The sequence below is a fragment of the Amblyomma maculatum genome, chromosome 3 (assembly GCF_055883805.1).
Source record: "Amblyomma maculatum isolate TAMU_Amacu chromosome 3, ASM5588380v1, whole genome shotgun sequence".
Classification (NCBI taxonomy): Eukaryota; Metazoa; Arthropoda; class Arachnida; order Ixodida; family Ixodidae; genus Amblyomma; species Amblyomma maculatum.
This window is the reverse complement of record NC_139346.1, coordinates 789,572-817,011: the sequence shown is the minus strand read 5'-3', so window position 1 is coordinate 817,011 and position 27,440 is coordinate 789,572. Positions and strand designations below refer to the sequence as shown.

At 47.6% G+C, this 27,440-nt stretch overlaps 1 protein-coding gene across 1 annotated transcript; it reads left to right on the top strand.

The window, feature by feature from the left end:
• The first annotated feature begins 1,223 nt into the window (after positions 1 to 1,223).
• LOC146194087 (uncharacterized) lies at positions 1,224 to 27,440 on the top strand. Its single transcript, XM_084595993.1, has 4 exons — positions 1,224 to 1,956; positions 2,454 to 2,476; positions 5,343 to 6,617; positions 27,361 to 27,440. Exons 1-4 carry the CDS (start codon positions 1,460 to 1,462, stop codon positions 27,438 to 27,440), a joined length of 1,875 nt encoding a protein of 624 aa, XP_084452119.1. The 5' UTR covers positions 1,224 to 1,459.

Genomic DNA, 27,440 nt, shown 5'->3' with positions numbered 1-27,440 from the left:
GAATTGATGATGCTGCGCTTAACCAACTCCGAGTGCGCAGAAGTAAATGGCAGAAGGGGTTTGTTGGCGCGAGGCTCAAAGGCCCAGCACACATGATTGGGGCTGAAATATAGTCCTAGTTCTAAAAACCGTATGAATCCATGAATCCCCTTCTGCCATTTACTTCTGCGCACTCGAAGTTGGTTAAGCGCAGCATCATCAATTCTTGCTTCTACAATTCTGTCATGAAATCGTGCAACCACAAGCTGGAAGATAGCTTTTTAAACCAGACGCGCCGACTAGTTCAGGCTGGTTATCCACCGGCGCTTTTATCCTCAGTAGCGGAGGCTATGTTAAAAACTAAAGAAACAGTCAGTAGAGACAGGGATAAGAAGATCGCAGTCATTCCCTACGCGCACGGGATTTCACACAACTTGAGAAAGATAGGAAGAAGGGTTGGAGTAGATGTTTTTTCGGCTCCGGACCGCTTGTCAAGTCTTTGCAAGCGAGTGAATGGGATGGGTCGAAAACACATCGGCTGCACCACAAACCATCGCGACCGATTCGTCTCGTGTGCGGAAGGCGTCGTTTATTCGATCCCTTTGACTTGTGGCCATGCGTACATAGGCCAAACCGGCAGATGTCTTAATAAAAGATTATTGGAGCACAACTACAATGTGACAGAGCGGATCTCGGGCCATCTGGGTGTGCACTGCCGAGATTGTAAATGCACACCTGATTTGCGTAACACGAGCGTGCTGCGCCGGTGCGGTGACAAGTCCACGCGAGAAATAATCGAGGCCGAAAAAATTGCAAACCTAAAAGACAGCTGTGTAAGCATTCCCTCCATAGCCCTTCTAGATAAGGAGTTGCTTTTCCTATTGGGTGTTGGATGATCATGGTCCTCCTGCTTGATGTTTGGCTGAGATGAATGTCTATCAGGCTTTGTTGTTGTTCTTGTTTCTGGTGCTTGCTGTATATATACCGAAGTGTCAGAACAATAAACCTTCAGTTGTTAGTCAGCGCCTGTGTCTCGTCTGCCCTTCTCTGTCCATTGTGAAGTTTGCGCTGTTTTTGCTCTGTGATGAACCAACTAGCTCGAGATGTCTTCAAGTTTATTTCTAGTTCATCGGGCATCCCTTCCTTCGCCTTTCATGATACGCACTCTCTGGTGCCACTCATCGCAGCGGTTTCGTGCAGGGCGCGATTGCTCAGCTTCTGCATCCGCAACAAGGTTATACCACCAGAACTCCTGGCTTTGCTTGGGGGCTTTCCACCCTCCGCTGGACATGGTATCCGGTTTTGCAAACTAGTACGGTCTGAACTGCACAGACAACGTCGACTATTCAAGGACCACCTTTGGTTGCTTTTGCAAGCCTCGAAGCCTAACGGAGGCTCGGGGGAAATATGCCGTCAATTTTCCCGCATCTTGGACAGGACAACAGAGGCCCTGTGGCAGCTTACACTCCCACGTCTTCGAATGCTCGTTCCGAAGAAACCACCCTCCGACACCAACCGCGTCCACCTCCTGGGTGATGCCACGGTTCCGAGAGCAGTCTACGACGTGCTGGCTCGTGGTCCCAAGTTTGCAGTTGAGCGTAAGAGATCGGCTCCTGAACTTCTAAGCTTGGTCCGGCAGGTCTCCAGACTCGCTCCTGCGGCTGAGGTAGATCGTTGCGTCTCCGAAGGCGTGGACGTGTTGACTCGCTGCAACTCGACTAGCAAGAGACTGCCTCTAGGGAAAACGGTGACATACCTCAAGGAACATGAACTTTGCCTTCTCCCTGCGGACAAGGAGGGCGGTTTCGCAGTTTTACCGAAAGGCGACTACATGGCTAAAGCCCTTGAAGCCATAGGTTCGTCCTTTGATGTATGCAGCAACGTGTCCTTGAAAAAGGTAAAAAGCAGGGCCATGAAACTGTGTAAACGCCTGAATCTCGAGAAGGTATGTAGTGCAGTGAACAGCAACAAGTATTTGTGCTTAGAAATGTTTTTATAATAATAATATAATAATAATAATAATAATAATGGTTTATTTTGCGCCAAATGAATACATGGCGCGGGAGACCCGCAGTAAAAGCTGTCACAAGCGACAGCTTGACAAAGCCGGAGGCCCCCCTATACACTTGACAGCATCATAGGCGCAATGAAACGGCATGTCTCATCCAAAAAGAAAATAGAAACAAAACATGAAAACATCTGCAATTACAATCACTCATAAAAACTACATAAAATTATACAGAAAATGTGTTAGAATGAAGCTAGAAAGCACTTACAAAAGCAATGGAACATTCATGTGCGATGGCAATGAGTTTAGCGAAAGTAACAGATAAATTAAGCACATTTTTGCTTCAAATAAAATTCAAATCAAAGTGAATACAGACAAGCGGTACAGTCAGGGTAAACAACAATGTGACAGAGTAAACAGGAATGGCAAGCGAAGTGTCCTAGTACATGTTGAAATACCGGCGGAGTGTTTTGAACGTCACCTTTTCAAGTTGGATATGTTTATGATTTAAATCATTTAGTAACCGGGGTAGTTTATTCTGTAGTGTTTGTAGGCCGTATGTTGTGCGAAACGTCCTTACTTTCCAGAGCTCCGTGTAACGTGTCTGGCGTGTAGTAGCGTTTTGTTGTAACCTGGCTAGACGATGTAGAAATGAACTGTTGCTGGCGTTTTCATTCTTAATTGCCTTGCAAAGGATATAATCAAATAGCTTGGTAACAGGAATTATGTTGTATTTGGGAAAGAGATGGTACGTATGTGAATAAAACGGCAGATTTTCTATTACTCTTACAAACCTTTTCTGCAACTTGTGAAGCTTCTGCAAATTTCCATAAGTTGTCGTAGACCAAACTAAGTGACAATAATTGAGTCGGGAGGAGAATAGGGTATTATAAATTAACAGTAAGATTTTTGGTGGTAGTAAATTGCGATTGCGGTATACTAGCCCAATTACCTGTGCCAGCTTAATAAGCATACTGTCCACGTGGACATCCCATGACATATTCTGCTGAAAGATAACACCTAATGTCTTAATACTGGAAGTTATTTCGAGAGGAGTGGCATTTAAGTAGATAGACTTTTGTATTGTTAGGTTTTTGTTTTTACTTCGAAAAAATACGGCTTTTGTTTTGTTTGCATTAATCGTCAGGCTGTTTTTACGCGTCCATTCGTCTAGTTTTATTAATGTTAAATTAGCAGCATCAACAAGGTCGTCACTAGTTTTACCGGTTAATAATATGCTGGTATCATCCGCGTACATGATAAATTTCACGGTTGCATCAATATTCACAATATCATTCACGTACATATTAAATAAAAATGGTCCTAATATACTGCCCTGTGGGACGCCTGCTGAAATAGATAATGGGTTAGAACTGTGGTTGTTTATGACGACTATTTGTCTACGAAATTCCAAGTAGGAGCATAAAAGAGATGCGGCTTTACCACGAAAGCCATAGTGTTGGAGTTTCTTAATTAAAAGTTGATGACTAATGGAGTCAAATGCTTTTGACAGGTCAATAAAAATTCCTAACACAAGTCTTCCTTCTTCAAACTGATTTAGTATGTGTTCTTTTTGTTGTAGCAGTGCGAGTTGTGTGCCTAAACCCTTACGGAAGCCATACTGGCAATCAGTCAGCAGGCAATGTTTCTGCTCAAATTCGGATAGTCGCTTTAAAATAACTTTTTCGAAGACTTTTGAAAAGACGGGAAGGATTGATAACGGTCGATAGTTTCCTAAGTCGTTTTTATCGCCTTTTTTAAAGAGCGCAGCGACTCGCGCTATCTGCATCGTTCGAGGAAACGTGCCTTCGCTTATACAGATATTAAAGATATATGTAAGACAAGGAGAGAGAAGGTCAGCAACATATTTGATGGGTTTTATTTGGATACCATCAATATCTTTAGCGGTACTATTATTTAGACTGTGAATTGTGCTAATTATCTCTCCCTCATTTACTGGATACAAAAATATAGAGCTAGAGTTGTATGGAATACCATCAAGATCAATGTCTGGTGCGTTGTTACTTCCAATTTTAACAAAGTGTTCGTTAAAAGCGTCGGCAAGTGCTTTTCCCTCTAACTCAAGACCATTTATTTTTAAGCTCTGTATCCTTTCCTCAGGATTATTGCAATTCAACAAAGAGTTCAGTTTTTTCCACATTGTGGCCGTACGTGGAACCAGTGAATTAAAAGAAAGTGTATAGTAATCTCGCCTGGCCTTTTTTATATCTTTGTCTAAACGATTCCTGATTTTTTTAAAAGCCTGAAATATTTCGGGGTCTCTTGTCTTTATAAATTCACTGTATAATGCATTCTTTCTCCGTATTCTGGCAGATAGCTCTGCACTAATCCATGGTTTACGTATTTTCTTTTTTTGTTTAATGCACTTAAAAGGAAAGCTAATGTCATAACTTTCTTTCAATAGGCTGAAAAAAGCCTCGTAAGCCAAATTTGCGTCTTTAAGATCGTATACAGTATCCCAACATGTCTGAGCTATCTTCTCACGAAAAATAGAAAGAGTCTGATCTGTTATTAGTTGAATGAAATGGTTTGTCTTTGTTTCCTTGTTTCGTACGTGACCCTTGAAACATAAATATATCGGCAAGTGATCACTGAGATCCGATGCGAAGACGCCAGCATTAATGACTTCAGAACTTAAATTCGTAATAAATACGTCAATTAAAGATGACGAATTCTCGGTCACTCTGGTAGGAAGACTGATAGTATTCCAACACGCATTCATCTCCAAGAGAGTACCTAACCCAAGTTTTGGTGAATCATTCTTCATCATGTTAATGTTAATGTCTCCGCCATAAATTAAATTGAAATTGTTTTCATTTATAAAGACGAGAAAAGTTTCTAAGAACTCCAAAAATGATGCAACGGAACCATTCGGCGGGCGATAGCAAACAGCGAAAACAGTATTGTTTTGTATCACTGATAAAAATTCATAGTCATGAGTTATTACTGAAAACTGGTTCAATATTTCACATGCAGACGGCTTTTTAACCAAGGTGCATATTCCGCCACCACGACCTGTTGATCGATTCAGGTAGAAAGTATTGTACAATGGAAGCCGAAAGATGTTCACATCGTCAACACACCAAGTCTCTGTCAGCATAATGACGTCAAAGGATTGCTTTGTTTGCTCAAAAAAGAGTTGTAAGTCATGTTCCTTGCGAGTAAAAGAACGTATGTTTAAGTGAAAACATTTGAAAGCCTTCGAAAACGCTGTACCTAAGTGATGGTTGAAAGTGTGTGGCAATACATACGAGTGAGTAGGTGCCATAGTGTTCTTAGTGTTCAGCTGATCTGTTGTTTAAGTTTGTCGCGGTCACTAGAGCAGGAAATGCAGTTAAAACCCATAAGGTCGACCATCCATTCCGTGTCATTGTTTCTGAAGCTGGGACTTGGCAGAAATCTGTTGCATCTTTCTTACAAAGGCAACTTAAGCTACTAACTATTGACGACCCTTTTTTGGTAAAGAATGCAGAACCTGTGGTCACGTTTTTAAAAGGAAACTCCGAAAGGGCGCTATTAGGTTTTTCCATTGACATAAAAGACCTATACTATGCCATACCTCATGACGACTTGATCAATTGCATCAAGGACTGCATTGACCAGCATGGAGCTGTTAAATTCCAGAACGCGACTAGCATTTCTACTGACGGCTTTCTGGAGCTACTGTCCACTTATTTGAGATCGACCTACGCGGAATGGAACGGTTCGGTTTTCATTCAAAAAAGTGGTATCTGTATAGGCTCGTCCATTGCACCGGTCCTCAGTGATCTATACTTAGCCATTCAAGACCGGGCGTTACAAAGGTTCTTTGATTGCTGCAATGTGAAGCAGATATTTCGATTCGTCGACGATTACCTTGTGTTTCTAGAGTGCGAACAGGACGCCCTCCCGTCCGAAGGTGCCAATGTTGTTCGTAGTTTTTCAAGCATTCTGAGCCCTTTAATTGTCACGCACGAACTGCCTACTAATGGATTCATACGGTTTTTAGAACTAGGACTATATTTCAACCCCAATCATGTGTGCTGGGCTTTTGAGCCTCGCGCCAACAAACCCCTTCTGCCATTTACTTCAGCGCACTCGAAGTTGGTTAAGCGCAGCATCATCAATTCTTGCTTCTACAATTCTGTCATGAAATCGTGCAACCACAAGCTGGAAGATAGCTTTTTAAACCAGACGCGCCGACTAGTTCAGGCTGGTTATCCACCGGCGCTATTATCCTCAGTAGTGGAGGCTATGTTAAAAACTAAAGAAACAGTCAGTAGAGACAGGGATAAGAAGATTGCAGTCATTCCCTACGCGCACGGGATTTCACACAACTTGAGAAAGATAGGAAGAAGGGTTGGAGTAGATGTTGTTTTTTCGGCTCCGGACCGCTTGTCAAGTCTATGCAAGCGAGTGAATGGGATGGGTCGAAAACACATCGGCTGCACCACAAACCATCGCGACCGATTCGTCTCGTGTGCGGAAGGCGTCGTTTATTCGATCCCTTTGACTTGTGGTCATGCGTACATAGGCCAAACCGGCAGATGTCTCAATAAAAGATTATTGGAGCACAACTACAATGTGACAGAGCGGATCTCGGGCCATCTGGGTGTGCACTGCCGAGATTGTAAATGCACACCTGATTTGCGTAACACGAGCCTGCTGCGCAGGTGCGGTGACAAGACCACGCGAGAAATAATCGAGGCCGAAAAAATTGCAAACCTAAAAGACAGCTGTGTAAGCATTCCCTCCATAGCCCTTCTAGATAAGGAGTTGCTTTTCCTATCGGGTGTTGGATGATCATGGTGCTCCTGCTTGACGTCTGGTTGAGATAAGTGTCTATCAGGCTTTGTTGTTGTTCTTGTTTCTGATGCTTGCTGTATATATACCAAGGTGTCAGAACAATAAACCTTCAGTTGTTAGTCAGCGCCTGTGTCTCGTCTGCCCTTCTCTGTCCTTTGTGAAGTTTGCGCTGTTTTTGCTCTGTGTGAGTGGCGCTCTGTCCCGTTCTTCTTTTTTGGTGTGTGTGCGTGTTGTTTTGGCGCCTTCAATTTATTATGAATAGACAACTAGCCCAACAAGAAGTTCTCTTAGCAAGATTCGACATAGCCGCAGCGAAAAAACACAATCACAGAAGGAAGACACGTACACAAGGACCAACGCTGCACTCACAACTGGTTTATTTCCGAGAAGAACGCGAAATATATTGCTTAGAACGCGCATGCGCGCAACAGGTATAACGAGAGAGATAGATAGAAAAAAAATATAAGTAAAAAAACACATTTACCAATGCCAAACGAAAACGAAGCTTGCACAAGAGAATACATTTCATCTGGCGCAGAAAAGCTCGTATTCAGACTTGTGCAAAACGATAGAAGCCACACTTATACAGTTCCCCCCCTTTTTTCTTATATAATACGACTCTAGCAGCTCACGTGCTGATTGATTACTGCTTTTGCCTAGAATCTACCGAAGTTGCTTTTGATTACTGCTTTTGCCTAGATTCTAGGCAAAAGCAGTAATCAAACAGCACGTGAGCTGCTAGAGTCGTATTATATAAGAAAAAAGGGGCGCAACTGTATAAGTGTGGCTTCTATCGTTTTGCACAAGTCTGAATACGAGCTTTTCTGCGCCAGATGAAATGTATTCTCCTGTGCAAGCTTCGTTTTCGTTTGGCATTGGCACATGTGTTTTTTTACATATATTTTTTCGAATGTAAGCTACCAACTTGCCCAAAAGCTTGTTTTACTGAAGCATATTCTCTTAGCAAGAAATGTTCTAGTGTTTCCGGTTCCCCGCGATTGAGCAGACGGGATAAGAACCAAATCCGACCTGCGCATATAGAAATTTAGAGGCGGAATACGGCAGCGCAGCCTGATTAGAGAGATCTGCCTTGATTGACATTGTTTCCTACTCCAGGAATACTTGAGATGCAGGTAGTCATCCGATGTTAAAATGGATCAAGTCTGCGTGCTTAATAAGGAGCGCCTACGAAATGGCGCTGCTGTTGTGTACGCTGTTGCCGGGAGGATAGGCAACACGGGGCCATTGAGAGATTCTTTAGCTAGTCTATCCGCAACCTCATCGACTGTCACATTACTGTGGCCTGGTACCTACACTATATGTATGAGGCTCAAATGTGAGGGGAGCGATGAAAGAAAGGGGATCTGGCGCCGACATGGCAGCCAGACGCTTACACCTTGTTCTTCTTCAGGTGCTGCAAATGATGGCAATTTTCGATCCTGCCGCGATGTCGACGTGCCGGCCAATGAACGGAGCCGCTTCTACCGAGCAAATCTGTCCTGCTGACCTGGCTTTTTTTGAGTGACGCTTCGCCGTTGGACCTAACAGAGCTACCGGCGCTCGAATACTTCATCGACTGGCAACCCTGGAACCTTCTGCACAAGCATGACCTACATAAGCAGCTGTTGTACCCAGCCACACCGGGATCTGGCACCGACATGGCAGCCAGACGTTTACACATTGTTCTTCTTCAGGTTTGTTACTCTTACCTTTCTGTTAATGGCAAACCGTTTAGGAAGTCGACGCCAGATCCCAACTTTGCTGTGTGCATGTTTTTACGCCTTCTGTACGATGTGTCCGCGAGCTGTTCAGGATACATAGGTTTGTTTCAAAGAAGGCTCTTGCTTGCGGGAGACGTAGAGCAAAACCCTGGGCCCCTGTCTGCTGAGCAGGAAAAGCGGATGTTCGATACTATCATGACAATACCTGTCATACAACAGCAACAGACCGAAATATTGGACGAACTACGTTCCATTCGGCTTGAGCAAAAGAATCTCGAAGAAAAACTAACAAAACTCGCAGAAAAAGTCAAGAGCGTTGAAGATAATGTATCACTGGTGCTCCCACTAAAGCCTGAAGTGGAAAGATTATCTCAAAGTTCCCAGAAACTTGCTGTCGCGTGCACGGCCCTCCAGTCATCGCACGATGACCTGGAGAACCAATCACGAAGAAACAACTTAATATTCTACGGCATCCATGACAAAGAAACCGAATCGTAGGAACAGTCTGAGACTAATATTGACACGCTGCATTCTTTATCTTCCTTCTGTGCTGATCGCGAGCGTGTGGCTCCTCGAGGCGAAGAAACCGACGTTCGTCTCCTCGAGGCGAAGAAACTGAAGTTCTTCTGTCGAAGCGGGCCTGCTAGTTTCCTGCCGCACTGTGACTTCTGTTACTTCTGTGTCCCGCGGTGACTTCTGATCAGAGACTTCACACCGTGACATCTGGTGGAGCTGCCGGGTAACGCAACCCATGCTCCGAACACCTACAACCAGCCGAGACTCCAGCCCTCAAGGATCTCCTACCATCGAGATTACGCCTACTCATCAGAGTAGCCGACGGCTTCGAGGGCTTGATCCTGAATTCGCGCCTCTACAATTTTCTCGTACTGCGAGGCCGCCACCATCTTCTCCAGCACCACCTTCGGAGACAACACAACCACCCGTAATGACGCAGGTAGACACCACTGCCCCCTCCTTCGTGTTGCAGCAGCCGCGGGAGATACCCATCTTCCAAGCCTTTCCCGGCGACGACCCGGAAGACTGGCTAGATAAATTTGAGCGAGTAGCCCAGTACAATCGCTGGGGCGACGACCAGAAACTGCAGCATGTATTTTTTTCGCTCGACGGTGCAGCTCGTACATGGTTTGAAAATCATGGGACTACTATCACAACGTGGAGTTCCTTCAAGGACCAGTTCCTGCAAGCTTTCACCACCGTTTTTCGGAAAGAACGCGCCGAGCTGCTCCTACAGACGAGAGTTCAGCTCCCTAACGAGAGCGTCCTCGTTTACTTCGAGGACATGACGAGGCTATTCCGTCGCGCTGATCCAAACATGTCCGAAGAAAAAAAAAACTTCGCTATCGCATGATGAGAATTACGGAACAGATCTTCGTTGGATTAGTGCGATGTCCCCCCAAGACCATCGGGGAATTTGTATCCGAGGCCACTACCATTGAGAGGGCTCTAGAGATGCGTTCTAAGCCCTACGAGCGGCCGTCCATCCCTATTGCTGCCGCCATCGCGGATACTGGTAGCACTGACGTGCTCCGTGAGACCATACGGGCCGTCGTACGCGAGGAGCTGCAAAAACTATTTTCGACGGCAGCACCCCCTCAAGTATCCAGCCTTTCTCAGATGGTTCGGGAAGAGGTCAACCAGGCACTCAATCCACCCGAGCCACTCCCGACAATGCCACCACAGCAGGCCATGACCTACGCCGCAGTCACTCGTCGTGCCTGTCCACCTCCCAGTCAGCACCAAGCAGCCCCTGCATACACTCGTCAAGCACCTCCCGCTCGAATTTTTCAGGCGCGTCCACGCAAAAGCGACGTCTGGCGCACTCGCGATAATCGCTTGCTGTGCTTCCACTGTGGCGAAGCTGGTCACCTGTTCCGCGATTGCTATTACCGACGAATGGGTCTGCCGGGATTTAGCGCCGACGCGCGAAAGCCGCAGCGTGGTGAACGACCCCCTGCCATTGACGCGTACTTGGCTGAATCATCCGGAACGCCCTATGACTACTCGCGGTCGCCTTCACGGCGCCAATACTCCTCGCAGACACGTGTTAATGCCGGCCTGCTGACGCGGGTCCGCTCCCCTGGCCCCCATCGGGAAAACTAGACGCGGCAACCTTTGGAGGGAAGGTTGCTCATCGACGAAATTCTCAAGCTCCTCCACCGCTGCAACCGGATGGCCACTCCGTTTCACGACGACACGACGCGCCCCACAATGATCCGTTGCCTCGGCGCTCCAGTTCTCCGACGACACGAAATCAGCTAGTACCACACCGCAGCCGTGACCGGACCCCGCGACGTTCCGGCAACACCACAGCCGCAACCGCCGACCTGAAAATTTCAGTGGACGGAACCGACGTGACAATATTATCTCTTTTTGCGCTGAAAAGTTAAAACTTTCCGTTGACGCCGCTGCTATTGAAAGAGCGCACAGACTAGGAAGATATGCGCCCGACAAGCACAGACCACTGATCGTTAAATTCTTGTCCTTTAAAGAGAAGAATCGTGTTCTTTCAATGCTGCCAAACTAAAAGATACTGGGCGATAAGCGAGGACTATTCGGCCAAAGTCCGGCAACAAAGAAAAAAGCTCATGCAGTTTGCTAAGGCACGCGGCGGAAAGTTGAAACTGCGGTTTAATTAGCTAAACCCGGACAACAAAACCTATATGTACAACATTGAAACCGACGATATCACTTGTGTAAACCAATAGCCATCACCGAGGTTTTTAGCTAGCCCAGAAACTGCTATTAAATATGAAGTCTGTATTGTTGTTAATTGTTGCAGTCTAAAAAACAAAACTGACCAATTCTTCTCACTCTTACAAATGACGAACGCACATGTGGTAATTGGAACCGAGTCATGGCTAGACAGCAACATAAGAGATAGTGAAATATTTCCTCCATCCTATACCACGTATAGGAAGGATCGCAATGTACGCGGTGGTGGTGTGTTCATCCTCGTTCATAGCAGTTTGAGAAGCGCGTCTGTTAACTCAGAAAACGATTCCTGTGAAGCTGTCTGGTGCAAGGTACGGCTGGGCGATGGCACTTCTTTCGCAATTGGCTCTTTTTATAGGACGCCCGGTTCAACCTGCGCACAGCCATTCTTTGAACTTAGCAACACATTATTAGCCTTAGACGCAACACATATTATCCTTTCCGGTGATTTTAATATGCCCAGCGTAGAATGGTCTTCTTTTAAACCAGTAATTCTCACTGCATCCCTCTTGTATACCGCTTTCCGTGGAGTAATTAGTGCTCACTCATTATTCCAGTTTGTTCAAACCCCTACCAGACTCGGCCTTACCAGTGCTAATGTACTAGACTTGTTTTTCTGCAATGACCCTAGCCTAGTCTCGTCTGTCATAACGCTGCCAGGCATAAGCGACCATGATGTAGTTTTAGCAAAAGTGTCCTGTAATGCTATGAAGACCCACCACACTCAACCACGGAAAGTGTATTTTTATGAAAAAGGCGATTATGCTTCGCTATCACGGGAACTCGACGCATTTTTTCCTGAGTTTCTTTCACATCGGCCATCTCTGAATATTGATTCCTTCTGGAACTTGTTTAAAACTAAAATTTTGTCACTGACGCAGGCTTTAATCCCATCCCGCTTAATTTCAACCAAGCGTCGTGACGATATGCATTGGATGAATAGACAGTTGCCCGCCAACCGGCGGAAACGGCTGTTTCGCAGATATTGTGATACGCCCGCACTAACTTTGTACTCCGAGATGAAAAAGCAAACTAAGAACTTATCGAAAGAAATCCGTAAAGCAAAAAGGGCATACTTCAGCACACTAGGCCAACAACTAAAGACAAACCCAAAAGCAGTCTGGAAATATGTTAAAAATAAGAGAAACAGCAGGGTCTGATATACTAGATGAAACTGATTTTGGAAGGGATTCAAAAGGTAAAGCGAGAAGTTTCAATCTTTATTTCCAATCGGTGTTTTCCGATCCCATTAATATACGTACTGATTTTCAATCTTCCAGCACCCTGACCAGAATGAATGACGTAGAAATTTCTGAACGGGGGATCATGCTTTTATTACAGAAAATTAAAGTTACATCAGCACCAGGGCCTGACAACATTTCCAATTACGTTTTGAAAAATTGTGCGGCTTCAGTTGCCCCGTATCTGGTTGCCTTATTTCATAAATCAATAGAGAATTCTTCTTTACCCCTTGACTGGAGAAGTGCCAATGTCGTTCCGATTCATAAGAGTGGTGATAAAACTAAAACATGCAACTATGGGCCCATATCGCTGACGAGCGTGTCGTGCAAAACACTGAAACATGCCATTTATACTCAGTTAATTAACCATCTACAAAACAATAGTTTTTTCTGTTCGACACAACATGAATTTAGGTCCGGCTTCTCATGTGAAATACAGCTCGTGGAATTCACACATGACATTTTTGTTTCCTTAAACTCTGCCGGTCAGGTAGATTGTATATTTTTAGATTTTCGAAAAGCGTTCGATTTAGTTGCTCACAACCTGTTGCTACAGAAGCTTTGAGAATTAAATATTCCTACCTCACTCTTATCCTGGATTGAAGCGTATCTTGCGGAAAGGAAACAGTGCGTGGTTATCGACGGTGTCAGCTCGGAAAGTGTGGGTGTAACTTCAGGTGTTCCGCAGGGGTCGGTTTTGGGCCCTCTTCTTTTTCTCATTTTTATAAATGATCTCAGTAGTAACAATTCAAGTAAAATCAGACTTTATGCTGATGACTGTTGTGTCTACCGCAACATTTCTTCCGAAGCAGATGCAATTTCACTACAGCATGACCTCAACTCTGTGTTCTCTTGGTCCAACAACTGGAATCTGAACTGAATATCTCCAAATGTAATCTGATCCGGTTTACAAAAAAGAAACAATTTCTGCAAACAGACTATTTCCTCGGTAGCACTGAATTAAACACAGTTCCAACTTATAAGTACTTGGGAGTCTTTTTTTCTACTGACCTATCATGGAATACGCACGTAAATTACATATCTGCTAAAGCCAGCCGCACATTAAATTTTCTCAGACGTAATTTTAAGGACGCTCCCCTTACGCTGAAGGAGACATTATACATGTCTACTGTACGTCCGATACTTCAGTATGCTTGCGCGGTTTGGGACCCGCATACAAAACTGAATATTGAGGAGCTGGAGCGCGTTCAGAAACGGGCTGCTAGGTTTGTGTCTGCCGATTATAATTTCCAAAGAAGTTCTTCTGGTTTGCGCGAGAAGTTGGGATGGCCGTTACTTGAAAACAGGCGCAAATATTTGAGACTCTCTTTCTTTTATAATGTGCTTAATAATAAAACTGGAATTCCAAAAGAGAAATACATTAATGAACCCAGCTACATTTCCGCCCGCACTGACCACCCACTTAAGGTACGCGAGTACTATTGCCGTATAAACGTATTCAAATATAGTCTTTTCCCACGAACAGTGCATGACTGGAACTGTCTCCCTTCGCGGGTCGCTACCGCTCCTCCTACATCGTTTCTGACCGATTTGCAAAGCTACCTGTCAATGTAAGTGCAATAATTGTTGTCCGAGTGTATTATGTTCCTTTTCTTTTTTTTTTGAACTTTTTTCAAAGTTGATTATGCCGAAAGCTTTATTCTTTAAGCAGTGCTGTATTTAAAATATATATTTTTTTGTGTGTGTGCGTGTGTGTGTGGTTAGGGTATGTTTGCCTTTCTACAATGGTTTTTATTTTTTGTTTGTTTGCTTCTACTACCACAGTGCATGGGTTTTCTGTATTTTCTGTGTAGCCCGCATCATTTGCCTAATTTATTGTGTACTAGATGTTTGTTCTTATTTATGATGTTTTCTCCCTACAAAAATGCCTCTGTGAGGGCGCGGTAGGTACTGCGTATAAATAAATAAATAAATAAAGGTGGTAAATAATGGTGAATCCATATGCGAAGAAAGGTACGAGCACAAGGAATCTGTAATAACAGCCACTGTTGAGTATGGTGAGTATAGTTTGCGCACCATCACCAAAAACTCCGCCTAGAAAATTGATATGAAATACGGAAAACGAACAGAAAAAAAAAGCTTTCTAGAAGCGGACGGTATATTCCAATGCCTTCCTTTTCATGAAATTGAGAGGCATCATTTGCTATCATTATGCTAATTCGAAGAGTTTGTAACGGATCTTCTAACAATCCACTTACAATTCGAGGTGTAGTAATCCTGATCGCCATCAGCTCGCGCGCCAACCCGAAGAGGTAGACGAAGTGGACCGGAGCCTTGTTGGCACTGCACTGTTGCCAAGCTGTTGGTTCGAACGCTACCCCCGTCGCTTTGGTTTGCGGACGTTGCATACGGTCTTGGACTCCAATAAACACCTTGCACTTGGTGGAGGTGTCTCGGTCGTCGCCCCAGTCCTTCTCGAAAATTTCACTCTGGAACTTCGGAACCGCACGCTACCGCCTTCGGTCACAACCATCCAGGACGCTCCCAGCCAACCATCGGCGCCCATCCCTGCCACTCCTGCCACCATCTTCTGTCCCGGGGCACAACGCCCCCGTGACCCACCTTTCTTCAGTGGTACCGACGACCACGACGTTGACGACTGGCTGGCCTCTTTCGAGCGCGTCAGCACTTACAACCGTTGGGACGATTCCATAAAACTGAGCAACGGCTTCTTCTACCTCACGGACGTGGCAAATCTGTGGTTTCGAAACCACGAAGCCGATCTTTCGACATGGTCTGTGTTCAAGAAGAACTTCGCGGATGTCTTCGGCCGTCCTGCGGTACGCAAACTCCGCGCCGAACAACGCCTCAATGCACGGCTTCAACTTCCCGAGGAAACGTTTACCAGCTACATTGAGGACGTGGTTGACCTCTGCAAGCGGGTCAATCCGTCCATGCCTGAGCCCGAACGAGTCACACATGTTCTAAAAGGTCTCACTGATGATGCGTACTATGTGATGTCGGCCAGGGACCCTACTTCCGTATCCGACATTATAACCCTGTGCCAGAGGTTTGACGAGCTACGAAAGCAACGCGCTTCTACGCGGCGGGCTGCCGCACCTGCCGGCATTGCTGGCTTGGCACTGGCTACGTCGTCGGCGGAACAGTCTCAATTTATGCAGAATATCCAAGACTTCATCCGCGAAGAAGTTGCACGCCAGCTGTCCCTCCTCCATCCGGTTCAGCCGACCGTCTGCACTTCGCAATTAGCGCCGGCCAACGCGCCATCCATATCGCCGGTTATCCGCCAAGTTATCGAGGAGAAAGTCGCCGAAGCGCTGCCTTCTAGTGTTCCCATCGCTCCTGTGCAAGCCCCACTCACTTACGCTCAAGTAACCGCTGGAACGCGCGGTCCGCTTCCTACATCGTCTTACCAGAACGGTCCTACATTTTATGCTCCACCTCGTTTCATGGCCCCTCAGTCTTCGATCCCTCGAACGCGACGCCGCATTACGAACCCATGGCGAACCGCCGACAATCGCCCAATTTGCTATGCTTGCGGGCTCCCGGGTCACGTCGCTCGCCTTTGCCGTCAGCGCCCGCTTCATCCTGAGAACACATTCCGTCAGTACCACTACGATCCCGAGCCGCCCTTGAGCAACGTCTCTTCTGGATCGTCTCCACCTCGGGCTCAGTACTCGACACGCCGTTCGCACTCACCTCGCCGACGTTCCATTTCGCCGATGCTCTGGCGACAGGGCCCTACGCAAGGGGAAAACTAAAAGCCGCAGTTACGGAGGCAAGAACTGCGCGTTTGACGAACACGTTAAGTGCTCCGCCTTCTCCCGCCAACGTCATTGAAGTGTTCGTAGAAGGTTTTCCCGTTCTTGCGCTGGTGGATACAGGTGCTGCCGTTTCCGTAATTAGTGATGCCCTTCGCCGCAAAATTCGCAAGGTCACGACGCCGCTTTCTGCCTTTTCGCTTCATACGGCCAGTTCAGAGCGCATCACCCCTGTGGCAGCGTGCACGGTACGATTTTGCAATAAAGACATTACGTATCTCGTCGAGATGGTGGTGCTTTACGCCTGCTCCCACGACATCAACCTCGGCTACGACTTTCTATCGACTCACAGTGCTGTGATTGATTGTGCCCATGCTGAAGTTCAGCTTTCCCCTGTGTGTAATGTTTCCCTGTGTGACCGTCTGTGCGCCCTGCTAAACTCATTGTAGCTGCAGACACCGACATTCCTCCCTTTTATCTGTTCTCGTTCCCCTTATTTCGACATCTGTAGATCCGATCGCCATCAGCTCGGGCGCCAACCCGAAGAGGTAGACGAAGTGGAGCCGGAGCCTTGTTGGCACAGCACTGTTGGCAAGCTGTTGGTTCGAACGCTACCCCCGTCGCTTTGGTTTGCGGACGTTGCATACGGTCTTGGGCTCCAATAAACACCTTACAGAGGTGATAAGTGATTTGCGTTATTGGGGAAAATGTCATTATAGACAATTTGAACCGAAGATCCACGTACTTTTTTGGAAGGATGACAGAAAGCACTACGATAAAAGGTAGTAACAAATTTTGCACTAGTATTACCTGCAGGGTATGAAAACCGAGGCCAGGTGACGCTAAAAAAGGAGGTCGGCTCGTAAAAACAAATTGACAGGCAGTGATAGAATTGATATTCATATATTTTTAGATCCGTCTGCACGTCAAGAATTGTAATCTAGCTAGCAACGGTGGTATTCGGGCTTCAAGGTATAGTACATTGTTAGCCACAAATTTGGGGAGCCCAAGACATAATCTAAGCGCTTCCCGCTCTAAAAAAAAAGCGGACGAATTTTGTTAGCAGGAGAACCAGAAAACAACACAGATTATAATTCTATACTTGGCCGGACATAAACAAAAATGATTAAAAGAGCATTCCAGACCTGGGATTGCGTAACCTGTGCAACATACCCACAGCACGAGTGTTTTCCGCTGCAACATGTTGAATGTGATCCCTCCATGTCAGATGATCATCGTAAACGACCCCTAGATACTTCAAAGACCTGAGGAATTGTTTCCGGCTGAAATGTTACAGAAAGATTTACGGGATCCTTAATTCGGAAAACAAAGACATCGCACTTTTTTATGCTTAATGTAAATCTTAAGTCACATAACCAATTCTGAAGGGAGTTCAGGTATGATTGCAGGCGTACATTGAGGGTTTGAGTGCCAGGTGCAGCCATGAAGAACGTGATGTCATCCGCATAAACATACGTGCGAACTTCTTGATGAGTGGGAATAGAGGTCAATAAAATTTTAAATAGCACGGCCTAAAGAACTGCCACTTGAGGAACAGCCCTGATTTGTTGATATCTGCCAGAATGCACACCATTCAATGAACAATAAATTTGGCTGTTTTGTAGGAATGCTGATATCCACGCAAATAAATATCATCCGCAGAATTTTTAATCTTTGCAACAAAATTCTTGGCTCCACACTATCATAAGCCTTTGCTATATCGAGTGTCACCATTGCAGCATCCGCGCGCAAGTTGAAATCAACTATCAATGTCGGTATGCGCATTCTATATGAACATTTTGAGCGAAAACCTATTTGACTAAGAATATTGCTACGCGATGACGACGACGAAGTGTGTCCTCTTGTCTCGCGGAAGGGACAAGGTGATGACGAAGAAGTGGGACTGGTTCCGCGTTGCTGCTCGCTGCTCTGCCAGTTCTAATTTTGCTGTAAATATACTGTAAATACATCGAGTTTCCACGTAACATCTTGGTGGAGGTGCGGGGCATCGATCCCCGTACCTTTCGCACTTCTTCGTGTCGAGATTTGCCGTCCCAACACCAGCCAACATCGACAGAAAATGTAACGCGTATCGTCCGCCGCGAACTCGAGGCCATTGCTCCCGTTACCTGGCCGCCACATTTGGCCCACGGCTACCACCCAGACGTTCCCCTAAATGAGGCCATTGTCCGCCAAGAGCTCGCCATCTTGGGACTCAACTCCGTTGCTGCCGTCAGTGTATCCTTGTCGACCTCCTTATGACACCGACGTTCGCACAGTTTATCCTGGCCGACTTGCTTATACCCCTGACGTTCGCAACCTTTATTCTGTCCGACCTGCCTATGTTGCCCAGCGTCGACGCAATCTTGACGAATGGCGCACATCTGATAACCGACCTATTTGTTTTACTTGTTCCAGCGTCGGCAATATCGCCCGTTATTGCCGAAATCGTTGGTTCCAGCCACAAATGTCCCGCCTGCCACGCTCCTCTATCTGCGAAGACCACTATCGTCCATTCCCACCTCGTCACTACCCTTCAAGCACAGCCGCTGATACCGAGTCTTCACGCCTCAACCGATCACCCTCCCCCCACTGCCGTCAGTCCCGTTGTCACCCGTTAATAATTAGGGGGTATTATTAACGATGCGCCCTTAACGGTGCGCACACTCCCAGACACCCTTAGAGTGAGTGGGGGTAGCTGTTCCGGTCGCAAAGGAGATGCCCTCGACTTGCGTGGCAAGCTCAGCCGGAATTCAACTACCTTGTAGTGACCGAAGGGGGTGGTCGTTTGGTGCCCAGCGGTCGCCGGTTCAAACCAGAGTAAGGATCGGAGTCAGAAGTAACAAACAAAACACAATTTATGCACAGCAAGAGACGATACAAAGGAATACACAATATCACTTGAAATACATAGGTGAGAGGTTCACAGAATACAAACGCTAAGCATGCAACTACAGTATGATTCAATAACAGAGAGGCTTTACAACAGATCAAACACGAGAGAGTTACATAAACAAACACCAAATTGTTCACCGGGCACTGTTGCAATCCGACGCCTCAAGAGTCACGATGTGGCCGCCATACGAGACGAGCGCCGCTCCCTTGAAAGTCCGTGGGCTTGCCAGCAGCGGGTGATCCCCGGGAGTCCAGCCGAAACACAGGCGAGCACGTCGCAAAACACTTGACGAACTGACTGACTGGCTGACTGCTCAACAAGAGGCGCGGTCGCTTTAAGTAGGGCGCGCCGCGTCTGTTTGTTAACACGCGCCAAAGCTAGCGCGCACACACACATAGCTTCGCTGGTTGTAGCTCCCTCTTCTCTTCCCGTCGAGCCGCGCGTCGTCATTGGCCAGGTCCCATAGAACCTTCTCGAAAGGCCTGGCACATTCCAGGCCGATGAACCACCGTCTTCCCCGGACAAGGGGAAAGAGGGTGACAACAACGCGTACAAAGCTACGTGCTCTCCCGCGCGGGGAAGGGGGCTTTGCTCTCCATGCCTTCCACGCGACGCCGTGCGGGCCTCGCGCCGTACCGGCTTGATGAAAATGGGCGCCGATTTCGTGACACTGCCCCTCCCTTAAAGAATATTGTCCCACAATATTCACAACAACCACGAACATCGCGCGCACATGCATGCGCTCACAGTATATGGGGCAAATGTCTACATCACACACCTTGCACAAATTTCACAAACTGCAATAACACATTACAAAATTCACACATCAATGCCATGATGTTCACAAACATAGCACCACGCTGTCGTCAGATACACAAAAGAATCAACAACACACCGCTTTTCAAATGCGAAGCGCACGAACCTAAATTCTGAGCGTAATTACAGCCCGCGATCAGTGCGTGACACGCTTCTGTCCGCCAAAGATTCTGCCTTCGCTCTAGGCTCTCGCATTTGAAACTCTTCTATGTTCTCCGATCGGGCTACTGAAAATTTCCTGAGGCAGGACTTATCCTCTTGCAAATCACACAACCAATGTGTGCCGATAATTGCCCCTACAACCAGTAGCGCCGACGGATACACGGGAACATGTTGCAACGCGCACAGACCAACAAAAAGAATCACTGTAATAGTGTTCTTTCCTAGGCACCGGTATTCCTTCCGCTGAAGGTGAAATATCCCAAGTAACGCCCCCATAAGTAGGACGAACACTTGGGCTGCCTGCATCAACGAAGGCCTAGGCATTGCTGACTTTATTTCCCGTGTTGTCTCTTTCTTTTCGGTTTCCTCCTGAGGTGCTTATTCTTGTCTCGAGGCTTTTCTTCCGGCTTCTCATGGCCTTGCTTTCCTCGTCTTGCCCTGTTCTCTTTAGATTCCTTGCAGCGCACAGGCGCGGGACTTTGATCAGGATCCTCGGGAAATGTTGCGCCCTTGATATTTCCCAACACCAAATCGTAGATAGGGCGTTCCATGCACAGGGCTGTCAGTTTCCCAGAATAGTATTGCGTCTGCACTTCCAATTTTGCCTCAGGGACTAATTGGATTGAGCCGTCAATTAGCCTCACAGGGCGTTTCTCGCCAGTAAGATCATTCTCATGAATCAAGCTTCGTTTCACGATTACGGCACTACTACCTGTATCTCGTAGCACAGAGACTGACTTTCTTCCTATCTTTCCCCTCGAAACCGGCATCCGATTCACCGCAGATCCAGGTTGTGCATGTACTACGGCGTTCACCACCCGGATTTTCTTGTCCTTCCGATTAACAACTCTCTCTGCTTCCTCCTCCTCTTGGCCGTGCACCACGCGGACTTTCCTGCCGTTCTTAAGCTCAACAAAGCCATCGGCATCTTCTTCCTCCAGGCGATATTCTGACTCTGACGGAGTCCTCGCGCATGCCGCCTGCGGTGCTGCCTTGTCAGCGTCGGGACACGACATTGCTTTGTGGCCCTTCTGTCCGCATTTCCAACACGAGGATGGATGGTTGGTTGCCAGTTTGCGGCAGTTAGGTGCATAATGGCCTAGTTGTCCGCAGAGATAGCACCTCGGGGTTGACTTTACAATAGGTTGTGTCTGTCGGAATTCAGGCTTTCGAGGGTTTTCAGAATTTACAATTTTGCTCAAATTTTCGCCTCCCTGGGCTTCCAAATACTGGTCTGCGAGCTCCATCATTTCATCCAATGTATGTGCATTTCTTTCTTTTAAATAAAGCGACAAACCAGGGTGACAGCTGCCCAGGAATTGCTCCTTAATTAGGAGTTCGCGAAGTGCGCCGTACTCTAGTTTAATTTTTGAAAGTTCAGTCCAGCGGTCGAAATAATGACTCAGTCGCGCAACATACTGTGTTGCCGTTTCACCGTCCATAGGTTTTCCAGTCCTGAACTTCTCTCGAAACCCATCCGTCGTAAATCTAAACCTTTTAAGTAATGCAGTTTTCACTTTGTGATAGCTGCCTGCATCCTCAGGAGGAAGTCTTCCAAACACACTTAATGCTTCGCCGCTAAGGCAAGTGCTCAAGATGGTAGCACATTCACTGTCTGTCCAATTTGCATTTATGGCGATCCTTTCAAAACGCAAGAGGAACGCGTCGAGATCGTCTCTTCTCTCGTCGTATTTCGGGATCAATTTGCTTGCGCCTATCCGCAAGCTGCTATGTCCTTCACTGGAGCTATGCACTTCAGTTAAACCGTTGTTGTTGTTGTTTTGGAGCTGAAGTTTCATAGTAAGTAATTCCTTTTCTCGCTGAAATTCCTCTTCCCGCTCCTTTCGAGCCCTCTCTCTTTCTTCCTCGGCCTCCTTTCGGGCCCTCTCTCTTTCTTCCTCGGCTTCCTTTCGAGCCCTCTCTCGTTCCTCCTCGGCTTCCTTTCGAGTCCTCTCTCGTTCCTTTTCTTCTCTCTCTCTTTCTTCTTTTTCTCTCTGGCTAACCCATTTGCGCAGTTCGGCACCGGACAACCCCAGCTGGGTGCCAGTCTCCACCAACTCTTTCAGATTCATATCTGAAGCGCGAACCGTCTGGGTGTAGCCTAAACACTGCTTAGCGAACTTCGCCTAAACGCTTCCGCGCGGCACTACCTCTCGCTACCGCTCTGCTGCTACACTGTTTACGACCTCTTCGTAAACTCTTCCAACTCTTTCTCCGTCCTCTGAGCTTGAGTGCACCAAACGTCCTGTCGCGGACGGCAGAATAATTGTCACCCGTTAATAATTAGGGGGTATTATTAACGATGCGCCCTTAACGGTGCGCACACTCCCAGACACCCTTAGAGTGAGTGGGGGTAGCTGTTCCGGTCGCAAAGGAGATGCCCTCGACTTGCGTGGCAAGCTCAGCCGGAATTCAACTACCTTGTGGTGACAGAAGGGGGTGGTCGTTTGGTGCCCAGCGGTCGCCGGTTCAAACCAGAGAAAGGATCGGAGTCAGAAGTAACAAACAAAACACAATTTATGCACAGCAAGAGACGATACAAAGGAATACACAATATCACTTGAAATACATAGGTGAGAGGTTCACAGAATACAAACGCTAAGCATGCAACTACAGTATGATTCAATAACAGAGAGGCTTTACAACAGATCAAACACGAGAGAGTTACATAAACAAACACCAAATTGTTCACCGGGCACTGTTGCAATCCGACGCCTCAAGAGTCACGATGTGGCCGCCATACGAGACGAGCGCCGCTCCCTTGAAAGTCCGTGGGCTTGCCAGCAGCGGGTGATCCCCGGGAGTCCAGCCGAAACACAGGCGAGCACGTCGCAAAACACTTGACGAACTGACTGACTGGCTGACTGCTCAACAAGAGGCGCGGTCGCTTTAAATAGGGCGCGCCGCGTCTGTTTGTTAACACGCGCCAAAGCTAGCGCGCACACACACATAGCTTCGCTGGTTGTAGCTCCCTCTTCTCTTCCCGTCGAGCCGCGCGTCGTCATTGGCCAGGTCCCATAGAACCTTCTCGAAAGGCCTGGCACATTCCAGGCCGATGAACCACCGTCTTCCCCGGGCAAGGGGAAAGAGGGTGACAACAACGCGTACAAAGCTACGCGCTCTCCCGCGCGGGGAAGGGGGCTTTGCTCTCCATGCCTTCCACGCGACGCCGTGCGGGCCTCGCGCCGTACCGGCTTGATGAAAATGGGCGCCGATTTCGTGACACTGCCCCTCCCTTAAAGAATATTGTCCCACAATATTCACAACAACCACGAACATCGCGCGCACATGCATGCGCTCACAGTATATGGGGCAAATGTCTACATCACACACCTTGCACAAATTTCACAAACTGCAATAACACATTACAAAATTCACACATCAATGCCATGATGTTCACAAACATAGCACCACGCTGTCGTCAGATACACAAAAGAATCAACAACACACCGCTTTTCAAATGCGAAGCGCACGAACCTAAATTCTGAGCGTAATTACAGCCCGCGATCAGTGCGTGACACGCTTCTGTCCGCCAAAGATTCTGCCTTCGCTCTAGGCTCTCGCATTTGAAACTCTTCTATGTTCTCCGATCGGGCTACTGAAAATTTCCTGAGGCAGGACTTATCCTCTTGCAAATCACACAACCAATGTGTGCCGATAATTGCCCCTACAACCAGTAGCGCCGACGGATACACGGGAACATGTTGCAACGCGCACAGACCAACAAAAAGAATCACTGTAATAGTGTTCTTTCCTAGGCACCGGTATTCCTTCCGCTGAAGGTGAAATATCCCAAGTAACGCCCCCATAAGTAGGACGAACACTTGGGCTGCCTGCATCAACGAAGGCCTAGGCATTGCTGACTTTATTTCCCGTGTTGTCTCTTTCTTTTCGGTTTCCTCCTGAGGTGCTTATTCTTGTCTCGAGGCTTTTCTTCCGGCTTCTCATGGCCTTGCTTTCCTCGTCTTGCCCTGTTCTCTTTAGATTCCTTGCAGCGCACAGGCGCGGGACTTTGATCAGGATCCTCGGGAAATGTTGCGCCCTTGATATTTCCCAACACCAAATCGTAGATAGGGCGTTCCATGCACAGGGCTGTCAGTTTCCCAGAATAGTATTGCGTCTGCACTTCCAATTTTGCCTCAGGGACTAATTGGATTGAGCCGTCAATTAGCCTCACAGGGCGTTTCTCGCCAGTAAGATCATTCTCATGAATCAAGCTTCGTTTCACGATTACGGCACTACTACCTGTATCTCGTAGCACAGAGACTGACTTTCTTCCTATCTTTCCCCTCGAAACCGGCATCCGATTCACCGCAGATCCAGGTTGTGCATGTACTACGGCGTTCACCACCCGGATTTTCTTGTCCTTCCGATTAACAACTCTCTCTGCTTCCTCCTCCTCTCTCTCTCTGTTTCCTCTCTGCTTCCGCCGTACCGGCTTGACGAAAATGGGCGCCGATTTCGTGACACCCGTTCGCCCCAACGCCGTCGCTTTTCATCTCCCAGTCCATATGGCCGCATCCCGACGAAAAACTTGGCGCTGCAACGTCTAGAGGTGATGCTGCAGTACGATCTCAAATCTTCGTGCTCGACGTAATTTGCTCACCGGGCTCGTGGATGGCACAGCCATAGAAGCCCTCAGTGATAGTGGTGCGCAAGTTTCTGTCATGAGCCCAGAACTCCGCTCTCGCTTGCAAAAAGTGCTGCTCCCTGCACCTATACAACTTGTGCGTGTTGCAGATGGAGCAACTTCAAAGGTCATTGGCTTGTGCACTGCCCGCGTAACGATTTCTGGCTGCCATACTACCGCCCTCTTCACAGTTCTGCTGCATTGTCCTCACATCATTCTTGGCCTCGACGTTCTGACCATGCAACCATCATAGACTGTGCTACCAACATCGTTGAACTTGACCTGCCCTCTCCTTTCGACCCACCCTCTCATGTCCTGCACCGCCTTTGTAGTGTCGACTTTCTCCGCCTGCCACCTGAAGCCGCAACTTATGTTACGTTTTGCTCTGTACCCTCAATTCCCGATGGACAGTATATCGTTACCCCAACCCTTGATGCTCCCCTAACCCGACGCATTGCCCTTGCTCATACAGTCGTCACAGTGACCGCGAACCAAACATGCCTCCCTGTTCTGAACTTTGCGTCGCAAATCCAGCCCCTCCGGCAAGGTATCTCGCTCGCCACTTTGAGTCCTGTAAATGAATGTAATCTTTCTGCTATGACTACCGGTTGGCTTCTCTTTATCTGAAGTATCCAATCTCCAAGACTACGCCAAGAGGATCGCTCCGGACCTTTCTCCTCCACAAGTCTATGCACTCTGTCGTCTCCTGGCATCTTTCAGAGACATTTTTGATTTTGATCAGCGCCCATTGTCTCGAACTGCTCTTGTGCAACATCGCATACACACAGACGACACTGCTCCTATTCATCTCCGTCCTTATCGCGTATTCGGTGCTGAGCGCCAGGTAATACAAAAGGAGTTTGACAAGATGCTCGCTCAAGACATCATCGAACTCTCTGTATCGCGATGTGTGTCGCACTAAGGATAGAGGCAACTACATGGTGGCAGGAACAAGAAGAACAAGAAGGGTTTATTAGCACGCCCTTTTATAGACGAAGGAGAGGGGCGGGGCAGTAGCAGTGCCAAGCGTACAGTTTGCGGTAGCACTGATAAGACAATGCGCTGACACGATAAAGGAGACAGCGCATGCCCGATACATCCTCCGAGGGGTAATGAAAACGACAAATGTTCAAGCTATTTGATTAAAAGCAGTATCGCACTGAAGACGTTGCGGTGGCTTCACTGTAAGTGCCGACCTCCTTGGAACCGGTGTCGGCCCTGGCAAAATTAGTTGCATATGGTTTCCAGAGCCTCCGAGCGCCGAGCTGTCGGTGGCGGACTGTTGCCGAGGAGAGTCAGCAGATGTTCGTGCTGTGGCACCAGGCGAGATATTTCGAGCAGATTGTCCGGAGTTATCTGGTTCACGCTCGGACGAACCACTGTCGTCGTCACTAGTGTCTGCTGCACACTTCTCACGGGTTTGCAGAAGATGCCGCCTGTTGCGCCTAAACACCCGATGATCCTCTGTTTGCACTTTGTAGGACCTGGGAGCCGCAGTGCCAACGACAGTACCTTTTTTGACCGTGTTTTGTCCCGGATCCTCACGACAGAACCTTCAGCTAAAGGTGGCCCCTCTTCTGATGGTGCTTCTTGACCACAGGAAGATTAGCTCTCAAGCACCTGCCTTGAAGAAGTTCCCCAGGTGATCGGCCGTCCTCCAGTGGGATACAGCGGTAGGCCAGCAGACCTAGCCAGAAGTACTCCTGTGAATGTTCACATTTCTTCATGGTCCGCTTTACCACCTGGACACCTTTTTCTGCCAGTCCGTTGGATTGCGGGTAGCGGGGGCTGGATGTGACGTGAGCGAAGTCGTATGTTCTTGCAAAGGCTGCGATCTCGTGACTGGCAAATTGTGGCCCGTTACCGGTGCACACTTCAAGAGGTACGCTGTACCTCGCGAACACGGCACTGAGTGCAGCGATTGCTGTCTTCGCAGTAATGTCCACAAGTTTCTCGACTTCTGGGAAGTTAGCAAACGCGTCAAACGCCAGGATGTACGCCGTTCCCCCAAAATAAAAAAATATTAACACCAACGCGATACCACGCACATCGAGGGACTGGGCGCATCAGCAGTGGTTCTTGCGCTTGCTTGTAAGCAAATTCGCGACAAGTCGGGCAACCGTTGATCAATACACTGATGTCACTGCTGAGACCGGGCCAAAAAACAAGACGAATGGCTCTGTCTTTGCATTTCTGTAGTCCCAAATGCCCAGCATGAATTCTTGCTAAAACATGTACACCGGGAAGGCCATCGAAGACTTCACTCATCCGCTTTTGCAAAACTTCGGGAGCAGACGAGATACCGAAAGGCAGCCGGAGATAACGGTATCTTCCAAAGAGTGTAGAAAACATGCATATTTTGGACGTCTTTTCGTCAAGTGGTATCTGGTGAAAACCAGAACTTGCGTCCAAACAGCTGAAATAGGCTGCGCCGGCCAATTCCCCTTCCATGGCCTCACGCTTTGGGAGCTGGTAGTGCTGCCTTTTTACGTGCTCGTTTATTTTCCTTGGGTCCATGCAAACCCTAAGTTTGCCATCCTTTTTCTTAACCAAAACCAATGGGCTTACCCAGTCTGTCGGGCCATCCTGTTTGACGATGACGCCTGCACGCTCCATTCTACGCAGCTCCTCCCGAAGTGGTTGTCGCAGGGACAGGGGAACCCGTCGGGCTGGTTGAACAACTGGAATCGCAGATGGTTGCATGA

Bases quoted from the DNA above. Each gene is read 5' to 3' on its own strand.
- LOC146194087 (XM_084595993.1), top strand. From the start codon at position 1,460: ATGCTCGTTCCGAAGAAACCACCCTCCGACACCAACCGCGTCCACCTC. The intron at 1,957-2,453 runs GTGCTTAGAAAT...ATACCGGCGGAG, and splicing joins GTGAACAGCAACAAGTATTT to TGTTTTGAACGTCACCTTTT. The intron at 6,618-27,360 runs GTAAATGCACAC...CATTCTACGCAG, and splicing joins GGGTGTGCACTGCCGAGATT to CTCCTCCCGAAGTGGTTGTC.